At 40.3% G+C, this 15746-nt stretch overlaps 2 protein-coding genes across 4 annotated transcripts in view; both read left to right on the top strand.

Annotated features, from left to right (window-relative positions):
- Positions 1–7432, top strand: part of LOC104792289 (MND1-interacting protein 1-like) — an 11531-nt gene extending 4099 nt beyond the window's left edge. Inside the window, exons 2-4 of one of the 2 annotated variants that reach the window (XM_010518405.2) lie at positions 4519–4558; positions 4732–6407; positions 6711–7432. In XM_010518405.2, coding sequence (XP_010516707.1) covers positions 4767–6407; positions 6711–7229 — 2160 coding nt within the window. In that variant the 5' untranslated portion in view covers positions 4519–4558; positions 4732–4766 and the 3' untranslated portion in view covers positions 7230–7432. Of the gene's footprint in view, positions 1–4437; positions 4559–4731; positions 6408–6710 lie in introns of those variants that run through there. The other variant, XM_010518406.1, reaches the window with a different exon arrangement.
- LOC104792290 (probable pre-mRNA-splicing factor ATP-dependent RNA helicase DEAH6) lies at positions 7757–15035 on the top strand. Of its 2 annotated transcripts, XM_010518407.2 has the most exons (28): positions 7757–7864; positions 8180–8286; positions 8383–8513; positions 8604–8798; positions 8909–8980; positions 9145–9231; positions 9593–9626; positions 9744–9798; positions 10118–10177; positions 10276–10347; positions 10539–10602; positions 10726–10805; positions 10922–10989; positions 11075–11129; positions 11243–11300; positions 11390–11458; positions 11556–11624; positions 11939–12028; positions 12332–12418; positions 12528–12643; positions 12724–12790; positions 12872–13912; positions 13992–14054; positions 14148–14271; positions 14346–14446; positions 14550–14612; positions 14738–14810; positions 14923–15035. In XM_010518407.2, the coding sequence occupies exons 2-28, from the start codon at positions 8190–8192 to the stop codon at positions 14967–14969; spliced, it is 3138 nt and encodes a 1045-aa protein (XP_010516709.1). In that variant the 5' UTR covers positions 7757–7864; positions 8180–8189; the 3' UTR covers positions 14970–15035. The 2 variants fall into 2 exon arrangements, with proteins under 2 accessions (XP_010516709.1, XP_019102468.1); XM_019246923.1 differs by lacking the exons at positions 7757–7864; positions 8180–8286; positions 8383–8513 and having other exon boundaries at positions 8792–8844.

Consider the following 15746-nt stretch of genomic DNA (forward strand, 5'->3'; position numbering starts at 1 on the left):
TGAACATCCCGACGATGCTTATTAGCCCCTTTTTGCATCTTCTGTTGAGCTACTTCTAGGTTCTCCCTCAACTCGACGAGTAAACTGTCCCGATCCATTAACAACTCTTCCACTAATGCATTCACTGTAGGCGTTACCCCGTAACACAATAGTTTTGGCGGTTCTCTACCATAAACAGCAAGGAACGGTGTGGCTTGGGTGGACGAATGGTACGATGTATTAAACCAATACTCAGCCCATGGTAGCCACTGGAACCAAGAAGTGGGTCGTCTGCTCGCAAAACACCGTAGGTACGTCTCAAGACAGCGGTTCACCACCTCGGTTTGCCCATCAGTCTGAGGATGGTAAGCTGTGCTTTTATGTAAGGAAGAGCCTTGCAGTTTAAAAAGCTCAGACCAGAAGCTGCTCAGAAACACACGGTCACGATCTGACACAATGGTCTCCGGAAACCCGTGCAACTTAACTACCTCCCTCATAAAAGCTTCAGCCACGGTTTTAGCAGTGAAAGGGTGTTTCAGCCCAATAAAGTGACTGTATTTAGACAGTCTATCAACTACAACCAGAATAGCATTGAATCCTTTGGACTTTGGCAAACCTTCCACAAAATCGAGACTGATATCAGACCAAACCTGTCTTGGAATGGGTAATGGAGCTAGGAGTCCAGCAGGCGATAAGGTGGAATATTTGTTCTCCTGGCATACTTGGCACCTTGTTATGTATTCCACTACATCTTTTCTCATACCTCTCCAATAAACCTCCTGACACAACCTCTTGAAAGTCTTGAGTGCTCCCTTATGTCCACCAATTGCACTTGTATGGAACTGTTCTAACAGTTTAGGAATGAGACACGATCCAGCTGGTATAACTAGCCTTCCGTCCTTAAACAACACCCCTTTCTCCAGAGTATACCCTTCTTTAGTCTTTTCTCCCCTCTCCAGACCTTGCAGGATCTCAACCAACCCGATATCTTTCCTCACTTGCTCCATCAACTCCTTCCGATCAATATTCATCGGCGCTACCAAGGTCAACTGGAACAGGGTGTCGGTGGGAGGTCTCCTTGATAATGCGTCTGCTACTCGGTTTTCCACTCCTGGCTTATACTCAATACGGTAGTTCAGCCCAATGAGTTTGGCTGCCCATCTTTGTTGCACTGATGATACCGCCTTTTGATCCAAGAGATGTCTGAGACTTCGTTGATCGGTTTTAATAACAAACTCTCTTCCTGTCAAGTAGTGCTTCCATTTGGTGACCGCTTTTACAATAGCCAGCAATTCCCTTTCATAAACAGATTTAATGTGACCTTGTGAAGAGAAAGCTTGACTAATGAAAGCAACCGGGCGACGCTCTTGCGATAACACTGCTCCTATGCCCGATCCAGATGCATCCGTCTCTATGGTGAATTCTTTAGTGAAATCAGGCAACACCAAGACTGGAATGCTAGTCACGACAGTTTTTAATGCTTGGAAGGCTCCTGTGGCTGCCTCAGACCAAATAAACCCATTTTTCTTAAGTAGCTCTGTTAAAGGCCTCGCAATCTGTCCATAGTTTTTGACAAACCTACGATAGTACCCTGTCAACCCGAGGAAACCTCTGAGCTCTGTGATAGTTTTTGGTTCAGGCCATTGCAGCATTGCAGAGATTTTTTCTGGGTCTGCTGCAACTCCTTCTCCCGTTATCACATGACCCAAATAAGCTACCTTGGTCTGTCCAAAAGAGCACTTCTTAAGGTTGGCATAGAACTGATTCTGTTGTAATAACTGCAGAACAACCTCCAGGTGCTGCACATGCTCCTTAAGACTCGGACTGTATACTAAGATATCATCAAAAAATACCAGCACAAACTTGCGTAGATAAGGCCTAAACAAGTCGTTCATTACACTCTGAAAAGTGGAAGGAGCGTTTGTAAGACCAAAGGGCATCACCAAGAATTCGTAGTGTCCCTGATGAGTCTTGAAGGCTGTCTTGGCCACATCACTACTCCTGACTCTGATTTGATGATATCCAGACTTAAGGTCCAACTTAGAGAAGACCATTGCCCCATTTAGCTCATCAAGAAGCTCTTCAATCACCGGAATGGGGTACCTGTCAGGGATGGTCACATTGTTCAATGCTCTGTAGTCTACGCAAAACCTCCATCCTCCATCTTTCTTTTTGACCAAGAGAACGGGGCTTGAGTAAGGACTCACACTAGGGCGTATGATGTGTGCGTCAAGCATTTCCTGGATCAGTTTCTCAATTTTGTTCTTTTGTACAAATGAGTACCGGTATGGTCGAAGGTTAACCGGACCTGCTCCCTCCTTTAGAGTAATCGCGTGCTCACGATTTTTGACTGGTGGCAAGTGGTTTGGCATCTGGAACACGGACTGATAGCGTTTTAACAACTGTGATATCTCCCTTCCTATTTGTGCCACGGACTCGCATTCTTCTTTTTCGAACAAAGTAGTTAACTCCAATAGGTAGGCTACTCCCTTCTTTCTCACCATCCTCTCCATAGAGTTTAGGGATACTTGAGCCTTACTCAGAGCTGGATCCCCTACAATGGTTACCCATAACGCCCCAATCTGCCAACTTAACTTAAGCAATCCCCAATTTGTTCTGGTATCTCCCAGCGAAGCTAGCCACGGAAACCCCAATATGACATCTGAATCCTTAATGTCAAACAGCAGGAAGTCTTCCACGATGTCGACCCCTTGGATTTCCAGCAACAACCGTGAACATTTTCCACTTCCCTTGAGAACCTGACCTCCTGCCACTCGAACTCCAAACTTTCTGTGTCCAGCTACTGGCAACTCAAGTTCCTGTACCAACTTATCAGAGATAAAATTTCGGGTAGCTCCTGAGTCTATCATTACTACCACTGACTTACCTTTGATCTTACCTCTCATTCGCATAGACTGTTCTGCAGAGAAACCTCCCATGGATCCCAAGGTTTCAGTCACCATTTCAGGATCTTCATCTTGTTCCACTGTAGGTTCCATCGTTTTCTGCTCCGCCAACTCCAAGTGTTCTTCCTCTTCCTCAACCTCCACACACTTAAGTCTCGGTTGTCTGCATTTGTGACCACTGAACCAACGATCTCCACAGTGGCGACATGGGTTATAACCGCTACCTGTGTTGATTTTGTTTGTCCCTCGTGGTGCCTCTGTTGGTTTCCGATAGGACTGCCCTTGTGGAGAGTAAGTATTGTTACCCGAGGATCGTGCGAAGGAACGCCCTTGTAATCCGTTGCTCTCATTTTCTTGAAACTCCACCAGTCTCGCCATATCCACTATGGCTGTCATATCCACCGGACTACTACGTATGACCGGATCACGCAGATTCTTCTTAAGTCCTCTCAGGAAAGCAGCTTCCAACACTTCATTGGACACCTGAGGCAGCTCTACCGATAACTCCTCAAACTGCTCACGGTACTCATCTACCGACCCCTTCTGTTGAATGGTTAGCAGTCGGTCCATAGCAGAACACCCCCTGCTCGGTTTAAACCTCTCCCTAAACCTATCCCGGAAATCCTTCCAAGTAGTGATACGCAACCTATCCTCCGAATTTCTCCACCATGTTATTCTCGAACCAGTTAGACAAGCCACTGCTTCGTCCAACTTTTCATACTCCGGTGTGTTGTTCATAGCAAACCCTTTGTCCAACCTAAACAACCAATCATCCGGATTTTGTCCTTCAAACAAAGGTAGATCTACTCGTTTTCGAGGCATACCTCCCCTGTTTTGTTGATACTCAAGTCTCTGAACCGCCGTAGGAGTTGGTAACAAACCCTCAGTCGGAATCTCTACTCGATGCGGTGGATTAGCGAGACGCGGAATCACCGTCGGAGCTGTTATCATCCCTTCAGTCGCTCTAGGGTTAGCTAAAGGCAAAACCCTCTCAGATCGACTTTGCTCTCCGCTCCCAGAAGCCGCAGCTGGGGTTTGAGGAAGAGCCCCGGTCGTCGGAGTCGTGAACCCCGGTGGAGTGTTGCTGCGAGTAAGCGTCAGAGCTTGGACATGAGCGTTCAAACTTTGGACCATTTCCCACAACGCCGCCATCTCTCTGTCCCGTCGAGCTTCTCGTTGGTCAGCCGATTCTGTTGTTTGTGGTGTCTCAGCCACCACGCGTGACTCGAGTTCCGAAGTGCCTTGTCGTGGATCCGGTGTGGAAGCCATAACTCTCAATGAAAGCACCAAATGTTAAATCGAGACTTAACGGTCACTGATTTGAAATAGAATAAGAAAGGAAGGAGAATAGAAGAGAATAGATAGAAGGCAAGAAGAATAGAAGGAGGCAAGATTTAGAGATTAATATTTCATTTCTAAGATAAGAAACCCTACTGTTCCCAGATTCCTTAAATACACAACACAACTTAAAACGACATAGTATTAACTTGAAACACTCTTATTCAGAACCAGTCTTTCCCACGCTCTTATTCAGCCACTTTCATTCATCTACTTCTTTTCCCATTGCCTAGCTCTCCCTCCACTGGTCCTCATCTTCTTCTTCATTATAGCCAGAGGAATCCGCAACCTATCAGTCTCTACCGGAGTTCGTTCTTCTCAGCAATCGCCGATCAGTAAGTTCTTCTATACTTGTTTCCAATGTTTAAAAATCTGTGGTTTTTTTTTTTTAATCAATTAACACACCCATTTCTACTGAATCTGGTTTTGATATTCATTTGAGGATTCCAATGATCTTCATCACTCAATCAAATCTCTGTGGATTTTTTTTTTTGTTTTTTCCTTTCAGATTTTCGTACATACAAAGACGTGCGTTAAAGTCTGATGGGGTGTACAGTGAGAGAGAAGCATGTTAGGCCAAACCGGAAGACCCGATCCGTGAAACCCGAATTCGATCCATGTTGTTTGCTCGACCGGACGGGTCTATCGGAATCAATTGTTGATTCGCGTCTAAAGCATCTTATTTATCATCCGGGTCTTCTTGATTCGTGTCCAGAGTCTAACCCTAGTGGCAATTTCGAGGAGAATGGTTGGGGTTACTGTACGGAGGAGCAATTAGAGGATATATTGCTCAAACATTTGGAGTATTTGTACAACGAAGCGATTTCGAAGCTTGTTGGATTGGGTTATGATGAGGATGTGGCGTTGAGAGCTGTTCTTAGTAATGGGTATTGTTATGGTGGTATGGATGTTATGTCGAATATTCTGCATAATTCTTTGGCTTATCTTAAGAGTAGTACTGGTGAAGGTAGTAATGAGGACAATGAGGACCATTCAGAGACGGTTTTCACTGATTTGAGACAGTTGGAGGAGTATTCTCTTGCGGGTATGGTTTATTTGCTGCAGCAAGTTAAACCTCAGTTGAGTAAAGGTGATGCAATGTGGTGTTTGTTAATGAGTGAGCTTCATGTGGGAAGGGCGAGTACGATGGATCTACCGAGTTCTGGAAAGGGGAATAATAGTAGTAATGTAGAAGGAGTTGATGGGAGTACTAGTAGTACTGTGAATGGTGTTGGTGGTGTTGGTAGTGTTATCACTCCGGCATTGTGTAGATTCCATGGAGGTTGGGGTTTTGGGAATGGGAGCGGACCTAAGTTTTCCGGTAACGGGTTTTCTTTGTGTGGGGAAGAGTTAACGTTAAAGAGAGAGATTGATTGTCCGAGGAGATTTAATCTTTCACCGTCAATGAAGTCTTTGTTGAGAGAGAATGTTGCAGCCTTTGCTGCTGGGTATCGTGCTAGTATGGAGCAAAAGAAGCAGATGCAAATGCAGTCTGATACTAGTGGTAATAGCTTGTCTTGCACAGCTGCTTCTGCTGCTAAACTTTCAGAGATGTGTGAGCAGCCACGGAAGTCGGGGAGTGAAGAATGTGTCAGTTCAGTATTGGAGAAATTCCGTGATCTGAACCTTGATGACAATGCTGATTCAGCACCTGAGGAGCTAAAGGATGATGCTTTGATAGGACTACTTCATCAGGTTCAGGATCTCAAAAAGCAACTAAAGGACAGGAAAGACTGGGCTCAGAAGAAGGCAATGCAAGCTGCCCAAAAGGTCAGCGATGAACTGACCGAGCTTAAAACGTTGAGGAGTGAGAGAGAAGAAACTCAACGGTTGAAAAAGGGGAAACAAACTCGTGAGGACTCAACCTTGAAAAATTTATCAGAGATGGAAAATGCTCTTAGAAAAGCTAGTGGTCAAGTTGACAAGGCAAGCGCGATAGCCAGGGCACTTGAGCACGAAAATGCAGAAATCCGGGCGGAAATGGAAGCTTCCAAATTAAGTGCATCAGAATCTCTCACGGCATGCATTGAAGCGTCGAAGAAAGAGAAAAAGTCCTTGAAGAAACATGTGGCGTGGGAGAAGCAGAAAATGAAGTTGCAGGACGAGATTACAGCGGAGAAGGAGAAGATTAAGGCACTCCATAGGAATTTAGCTCAGATCAGACAAGAAGAAAAAGAATATGAGGTACCACGAAATGCATTATCTTCGTTTACACACCAAGAAATCCTCTGGATCTTCACAATTTTTGACACTGTAACCTGTGGGAGTCCTTTTAGTTAGGATTCAAGATAATGTACCCGTCTCTTTGAACCGTGGTCGAACTACCCTGACAGAATCAGTGTTGAGATCTGTTCCTAAGGAATTATTACTTCTGTTTATACTTTTCACGGGCCAGGTGTACCCTCTATGCTGCTAGATCGATCGTATTATCGTCTATTTTTGGGCAGTTTTCATGTTCTTTTCATCTTGTTAAATATGTATCTGCAGGCGAAATGGAGGCAGGAGCAAAAAGCTAAGGAGCAAGCTTTGGCTCAAGTGGAAGAAGAACAGCGCTCCAAGGAAGCAACCGAGGCATGCAACAAGAGAAAGGTGGAAACCCTGCGGTTAAAGATCGAAATAGACTTCCAGAGACACAAAGACGATCTTCAAAGACTGGAACAAGAGCTGTCTCGGCTCAACAAAGCCTCTTCGACTGACACAAGCCTCCAATCCAATAACACCTCTCACACAAAGGGGAAATCAGACAAGTCGAAGGGAGAAGCAATGTCTAATAAGCTGCTTGAAGACCTGGATAAGCTTGATGGGTCATATGAGAAGGAAGCAAACTGTGACCGGGAATGTTTGATCTGCATGAAAGATGAGGTTTCTGTTATGTTTCTCCCTTGTGCACACCAAGTTGTTTGTGCGAGCTGCAGCGATAGCTTCATGGGCGGTAGCAACGCGACCTGTCCGTGTTGCAGAGCTCCGGTTCAGCAGAGAATCCGTGTCTTTGGAGCGAGTTCTTAGTATTAAAAAAAAACCGTTATCTGGGTTTCCACGATTAATCACAGCACAGGTTTCATATTGTCTCTTATCTTCAATTTGAGGGTTTTGGACTATTTTGCATTTGCTTAAAAATATTTGTTTTGAGTTGTTAAAAGAAGATGTTGCCTGGTTTATGATCTTCCCAGGATTCACAATGTAAGTAAATAAAATTCTACTTTCCCTAACCCAACCCTGAGACGCCGTCGTTAAACTCAATGAGCCATATGAATACACTTGATATGTTTTTTTCCTTACCTGTGAACCTAAAATAAGTTAAGGCGCTTGAGCTTATCAATCAAGTTTCATTTGTTATCACAACAATACCAAGTTTGTCTAGAAGAATTTTGGAAAGAAATCACTAGATATTTTCAATAACCTTAACCAGACCGGTTTAGACCGGTACACCAATTAAAATTATGGAAATTCAAATGTTCGATATTAAAAAAAAAAAAAAGGCTTCAGAGTCACGTATAAATAGACGTTGGTACATTAAAACGGAAAAAAAAAACACATTCGACGCAGAATCCGTTTGTCTTCGGAGAAGAGACTTGAGTCGCCGCCGGTGAATACTCTTCGATACAATCCGCCGTACGATTCCTTTTACTCGGCTTCCTTTGGTAAGCCTTATAACCCTACCATCACCTTCCTTCCTTCTCCGTCTCTGCGAGTTTTCAGAAAACCTAGATCTCCTTAGGTTTTAACCCTAATCTTTTAGGGTTTCTACCTTGTTCGATCATTCTTAAATTATTTGTCTCTCCTACTTGCTGCCTTCGCTTGGTTTTCGATTCCTAGGATTTTCCCCTTTTTAGTCGGAGTGGTTTATGTGTATACTCACTAACTCTACTTCTCTGTGAACAAGTGATTTTGACAAATTTGGCTCTTCTGATCATCGAAATCTGTGTTGATTCCGTGGTGTTTGTTTGTTATTGCAGTGCAGTGAGAATGGGGAGCAAGGATTTGAACACCTGGGTTTCGGATAAGTTGATGGTTCTGCTAGGCTACTCAGAAACTGCTGTTGTCAAGTATCTAATTGCCAAGGGTAAATTTCGTTTTGGAACATTAAAGCTAAATGAAGAACTTTTGGTTATTTTGATTTTTATCTGACAAAGTGGGATTTTCTTTTTTTTTTTTGCAGCTAAAAAATCAGAATCACCAGATGAAATCGTGAGTGAGTTGTTGGATTACGGGTTTTTTTTGTCTGGTGATACCCGTGCTTTTGCAGAAGAAATTTATGCCAGAGTTCCCCGGAAAACCGCTGGTGTGAATGTGAGTTCCTCTATGCTCTTTTTTTTTGAGTGGGAAAAGAATGTAATGTATGACATATATAGAGTTATAATTTGATTTGATTTCTTTCAGCTCTACCAGCAACAAGAAGCAGAGGCAGCGCAGCTGTTGAAGAAGCAGAAAACTTTTTCCCTTTTAGAGGCTGATCATGATGAAGATGAAGGCAATGCAGAGAATCAATCTGCTTTGGAAACAGGAAAGTCAAATAAAGGACAAAAGAGGTTCAGGAAGAAAATTGAGGATTCGGAAGACTACGACGATGATGAGGCAAATTGTTTTCTATTCAATGACAGACTTCCTTTTTTCCTTTATGGTAAGATATAGCACCATAGCTCTTCTAATAATGTGATACCCTTTCTGACTTAACAACAATGCAGGTGGTTATTATTAGAGAGGACAAAAGGAATGTTAGGCGAAAGGTGTCCGAAGGCGAGGATGATGGCACTGAGGTATATTTGGCAGTTGGCTATTCTTAGGGTGCTTGCATTTCAGCTATGTTTTGAACTGTTGGGAAAATATATCTTATTTGGTAGTGTGTAGTTATGTGTGGACAATGCCTGCTTTCATAAATGATATGCTGACAATCTGCTTCAATCGTGTACATTTGCCACAGTCTGAAGAGGAAAGATTACGTGACCAAAGGGAGAGAGAAGAACTAGAGCAGCACCTAAGAGAACGTGATACTGCACGGACAAGAAAGGTGTGTCTTCTCTGTTATGTGCACCGAAAAGATCCCTTGTTTTTAGTAATTCTTTGTGTTATTTGCATACCTCAGAAGAAACAAGCTATCTTTTCTCATCTTGACATCCTTTTTTAGCCAACCAGCTGCGTTGTTTTGCGGAAAAAATATACAAGAATAACTAGTATAGATCTTCTTTATCTTGGTTTAAGTTAGAAAACAGAACTGCCAAATTTTCAATTTAATATGCGATTCAATCTTGTTTGCTTAGATGCTTTTGCTAGTCAAAGAAAAGTATGTAAGGGTTCATTTATCGGTTTGTTATTATTTGGTATCTGATCTTTTGTTACTAACCTGTCTCTTTATTTTCTTTAATGAACAGCTAACAGAGCCAAAAATGTCAAAGAAAGAGCAAGGTACGGCCTATTTTAGTTCATGCATGAACACGTATAAGCATCTTCGTGTTAAATTATGGGTAAAACCAAAATTTTGTTTCTACGGACTTATTCAGAAATTCTTATATTCCAAAACAGAAGAGGTTGCTCGAAGAGATAGTGCTGTAGAGAAGGGTGATACACAACCCATAAGGTACTTCTGGAGTTTCTCTAGCTAATAGTTTCTTCCCTGCATCTATGGTCTGTGATAATTTCTTTTTGAGAGAGACATAAACAAATGCATCCATATTGAAATACAGTAACAGGTCATGATTGAAAATGTAAGGTACTTATGGGTTGAATATCATACTATGTAAAGTTGCCAAGTTGATTTCCAGTTAAGAACTATTCACGTCGTCAACTGCCTCCTCATAAACAATCATTAACAGTCGTCCTATTGTTTGAAAATTATTTCTTTAATGACTTTATACTCATTCATTGTTATTGGTTATGTTTTGTTGGTTTTGATTCAGGAATTTCTCACGGCAAGAATATTTGAAGAAAAGGGAACTGAGGAAACTGGAAGAGCTTAAGTACTTTTAAGAGTTCTTTTTTTTTTACTTTGGAATTTCTGTACCTATTTTACTGTTGATCCTGAATTGACTTCTCCTTTCTCCTCTTTTCTTCACAGGGATTATCTGGAAGATGAATCATACCTTTTTGGAGATGAAAAGCTCACTGAAGCAGAAATTCAGGATTTTAGGTAATCATGACATCTTTTGTACCAAGGTGCAGCTTGGTTGCTTTGGTGATTATAAAAAGTCACAGTAGTGGCTTACTTTTGGGAATTTTTTTGTAATAATCTGAAAACTCTATGGTATTATTCAGATTTGCTAGGATTTCTTAGTTACTGGCTAATATAATTGAGCATTGGTTAATCTGATACCTTGACAGATACAAGAAAGCAATCTACGAGCTCATAAAGAAAAGGACACAAGAAGAAGATAATGTAGGAGAGGTAATTGCATCTTACTGGACCTTACTTAAGTTTTGACCGTAAAAAGAAGTGTCTTAATGGTTTTAGTTTTTCTTTCTTCTGAATTATTTGTACTTCTCTTTTTTCAACCTCTTTGGAGTTCAGTATAGAATGCCGGATGCATATGATCAAGATGGAAGTGTTGACCAGGAGAAGAGATTTGCTGTTTCTGTACAACGTTACAGGTGAGAAAGGATGCATGACTTGGAATCCATAACATTCTACTTTGCTTACACTTTAAACATCGCTCGATTTCGTGTTGTGAATGTCTTATGGATGCTCTATATTCTTATTTGATTAGGGACACGGGTTCCACGGAGAAAATGAACCCCTTTGCAGAGCAAGAAGCTTGGGAGGACCATCAGATTGGTAATTTTCTGTTTTAGCGCTTTTATTATCGACCAGTCTTGTTTTAAATGTATGCTCTGTTTTACTAAATGATATTGTCATGCAGGAAATGCAACATTAAAATTTGGTGCTAAGAATAAGCAGGTCTCAGACAATTACGAGTAAGATTTGTTACTTTTTTGTCATAGTCTTATCTTATCTTAATTTCGAATTTTACGTTTGACTAATTATCCTTGCTATCACTTTGACCAAGAATATATAATTATTTTTGCAGGTTTGTATTTGAAGACCAAATAGACTTCATAAAAGCATCTGTGTTGGCTGGTGATAATGTATTGACTATGACACCTATTAGGTCTGTAGTATGTCCTTTTATGCAGTGATTTTTAGCTGACTAGTACTACTCGTTTTTTCATTACAGTATGAAGACGCAATGCCTGCTAAACCATCTCAAGAGTCTACTGGGAAATCGGCTTTTGATATGCTTCGGGTGCACCTCTTTTATCCACTTACCCTGTTTGAAGTTTTCCTTTTCAGGAGTTAAAAGATTTTCTGACTTGTTTATATGTTATTCGTTAATGAATCAGGAGGAGAGAAAAAATCTGCCAATTTATTCATATCGTGAACAACTTCTTAATGCTGTGAAAGATCATCAGGTGATTCTTCCTTTTTCACTTGTTTTTTTGTTGTTATTGATTCTTACTCTTAAATTTTAAAATGATCCCTAATGACAAAATCATTTCATCAAATACTAGAGAAGCTTTCTCTAGCAAATATCATCATGACGTAGCATTTGAGTGTATGACATAGAATTAACAAAGAAGAAATTTATGAGAAAAGCCTAGCATATCTTATTATTGATGTGTTTTTCATTATGAAATTGTGCATACAGTTTTTCTTTTATTTGGATAACAATTTCTTCTTTTACATGTATGATTCTTACCCTTTTTCCTCATTTTTAATTGATCAGGTTCTTATCATTGTGGGAGAAACGGGTTCTGGCAAGACCACACAGATACCCCAATATCTTCACGAAGCTGGTTACACAAAGCATGGAAAGGTACACTTGACCTAAAGCACACAATCAAATGAATTATTAGCCTTTAAAGCAAAAAAGAGGAATTTAAGTGTCATCATTAAATTTCTGTGTTATTTGTTCTTTAGATGAGCTTTAGCATGTCCAAGTTGCCACAAGCAAGTCTAGCTATTTAAGTTTTCTGCTTTTCAGAAGCTAGCTTATTAGAGTTTCACGAGGACTGCCTTTGTTTGTGGCCAGAATTTTGAAAGTATAGAAACAAGAAAGACAGACATTAGGCACACGATTTACTTTTAAGCAGCCTAATTATTTTTTGTCACACGGCAGGTTGGTTGTACGCAGCCTCAAAGAGTTGCGGCTATGAGTGTGTCTGCTCGTGTTGCTCAAGAGATGGGTGTCAAACTTGGACATGAGGTACATTTTCTTTTTGTTTATCTTAACATTTTTCCTTTGGCAATTGTTTGTTACACAATTTCGGACTAGACACTGCAAGAAACTAAATCTTTGGTGGTGCTTGTCACAGGTTGGCTATTCCATTCGATTTGAGGATTGTACGTCTGAGAAAACAATTCTGAAGTATATGACTGATGGAATGCTTTTGCGTGAGTTGCTTGGTGAACCAGATCTGGGCAGTTACAGGTAATTAACTTTCCTTGCCAATTTGTTTTAGCATGGGGCATGTGAAATATTCTTTACTTACTATTAGCTGATCCTTTCAGTGTTATCATCGTGGATGAGGCGCATGAAAGAACTTTGCACACCGACATACTATTTGGATTAGTTAAGGCAAGTAGATACCAATCTTTTTACTTCACTCAGTTAAAGTTACATCTTTGGATATGTTACTGATCTCTCTTCTTATGGCAGGATATAGCACGGGCTCGACCTGATATGAAGTTATTGATATCCAGTGCAACCATGGACGCAGAGAAGTTTTCTGATTTCTTTGACCAAGCCCCTATCTTCAGTTTCCCAGGACGAAGGTATCCAGTTGACATTTGCTTTACTACTGCACCTGAAGCTGATTACATGGACGCAGCAATAGCTACTGTGCTTACAATACATGTGAAGGAGCCACTTGGGGATGTTTTGGTCTTCCTCCCAGGTCAAGAGGAAATTGAGGCCGTAGAAGAGAACTTGAAGAACAAGATTAGAGGTTTGGGTACAAAGATCCGCGAACTCATTATATGCCCAATTTATGCTAACCTTCCAAGCGAACTCCAAGCAAAAATATTTGAACCAACTCCTGAAGGGGCACGAAAAGTGGTGCTAGCGACAAATATTGCTGAAACATCATTGACCATCGATGGTATAAAGTATGTCGTTGATCCAGGCTTTAGCAAGATGAAATCCTATAACCCTAGAACAGGGATGGAATCTTTGCTTGTAACGCCTATCTCTAAGGCTTCAGCGACTCAGCGAGCTGGTCGAGCTGGAAGAACAAGTGCTGGGAAGTGTTACCGCTTATACACTGCGTATAATTACTACCATGACTTGGAGGACAACACCATACCTGAAATTCAAAGGACTAATCTCGCTAGTGTGGTGCTTTCTTTGAAGAGTCTTGGAATTCATAATCTGCTGAACTTTGACTTCATGGACCCTCCACCTTCTGAAGCGCTTATAAAGTCCTTAGAGCTTCTCTTTGCTCTAGGTGCTCTCAATCAGCTCGGTGAATTGACTAAAGCTGGTAGGCGGATGGCAGAATTTCCCCTTGATCCAATGTTGTCGAAGATGATTGTTGTTTCTGACAAATACAAATGCTCCGATGAGATCATATCAATTGCTGCTATGTTGTCCATCGGACCTTCTATCTTTTACCGTCCCAAGGACAAGCAGGTTCATGCTTACAATGCAATGATGAATTTTCACGTTGGAAATGTCGGTGATCACATTGCTTTGCTCAAGGTCTGGTAAATTTCTCCCCACCAGTCTTTGTTTCTTTGCAATCTCACTGTTTATTGAAATCTTTTTTGTTTTGTGAAAGATTTACAATTCGTGGAAGGAAACAAACTACTCAACACAATGGTGCTACGAGAACTATATTCAGGTACATAAGTATATTTATACTATTTTTCATCATCCTATGTTCTAATTATCTCGTTTTTATATGTAACATTGGTTTTGAATCCTATGTGTATAGGTTCGGAGTATGAAAAGAGCCAGAGATATTCGTGATCAATTGGAGGGTCTTCTTGAGAGAGTTGAAATAGAAGTTAGCTCAAACTCGAACGAGTTGGATTCAATAAGAAAATCCATCGTAGCTGGTAACTATCTTTAATCTCTAATTCATCAAAAGCTATATTAGCTGTTTCTAAAGAAGCTGTATACTTATGCTCAGGTTTCTTTCCACACACTGCCAAGCTACAGAAGAATGGATCATACCGAACAGTGAAGCATCCCCAAACCGTGCACATACATCCAGCCTCTGGTTTATCTCAGGTTCAGTTTAAATTCTCACTTACTAAAGAATATAAAGTAAAAGTCGATAAATTTTAAAATGCTGGATACTGATGAAATGAATCTTCTTCGATAATATCGTTAGGTATTGCCGAGATGGGTTGTATATCATCAACTAGTTCTTACCTCTAAGGAATACATGCGACAGGTAAAAACATTCTCTTCTTTTCTTTCTAGACCACATTTTGGAGGGTTTTTAATTTCAATAGGTTTAGGTTGATACTTCTTCTGTTTTTCATTCTTCGGGCTTATTCTTTCACTCTGGAATTGCAGGTAACAGAGTTAAAACCCGAGTGGTTGATTGAGATAGCTCCACATTATTACCAGCTCAAGGATGTTGAAGATGGTATATTATTTCTCTACTTTCTCTTTGGTCTAAGACTTTCATTTTTTCTACGGATAAAGAGTCGATCTCTAACACCAAATCATCATCTCACTGCCTATGTTTCTTTTTGCAGCTGCATCCAAGAAAATGCCCAAAACCAGTGGCCCAGCTGTGGTGTAGGCGGTCTCCAATCCATACAACATTTTGTATTTTCTAACTGTAATAACGTTGTCATTAGTATCTCACAAAAAGGTTGATTACATTCAACAACAGATATGTAAGAGAACTAATGGGATCTTTTTAAAATTATAAAATCATATATTAAACGTTGAAAAGAATATAAAATATACCATCACAAATTTTAAGCCAAAGATGTATAACAAGATGGAACAACGATCACAATTTTTAAGTGCAAAATCACGAATTTTTGTGGAGCAAAGGTTCAACTTGAAATGAAAAAAGAAAAAATTTTGGGTTCATCCCTAGGGTAAACCACTATCATTCACCATTTCCTTATCATTCACCGTTTCCTTATTAACCAATCAAAACATAACAAGTTGCCATTTCATGTCACATATCATATTTATAAAATAAATCAAAATTAAAATAAAAAGACAAAACAAGTTAAGAAAACCAATTCTGTAGATTTTTTATTAAGAACACTATGTTGGTTTAGGTTTATAAAACAATGATTAGAGTTTAGTTTTTACAATTAAACACAATTATGTGTCGGTTTGGGTTTACAAAAGAGTAGTTAGAGTTAGGCTTTAGATTTTACAATTAAATGAAATTATATGTCGGTTTGGGTTTACAAAAGAGTGGTTAGAGTTTAGGATTTAGATTTTACAATTAAACAAAATTATATGTCGGTTTGGGTTTACAAAAGAGTGGTTAGGGTTTAGATTTTACAATTAAACAAAATTATATGTCGGTTTGGGTTTATAAAATAGTGGTTAG

Source organism: Camelina sativa, chromosome 6 (assembly GCF_000633955.1).
Source record: "Camelina sativa cultivar DH55 chromosome 6, Cs, whole genome shotgun sequence".
NCBI lineage: Eukaryota > Viridiplantae > Streptophyta > Magnoliopsida > Brassicales > Brassicaceae > Camelina > Camelina sativa.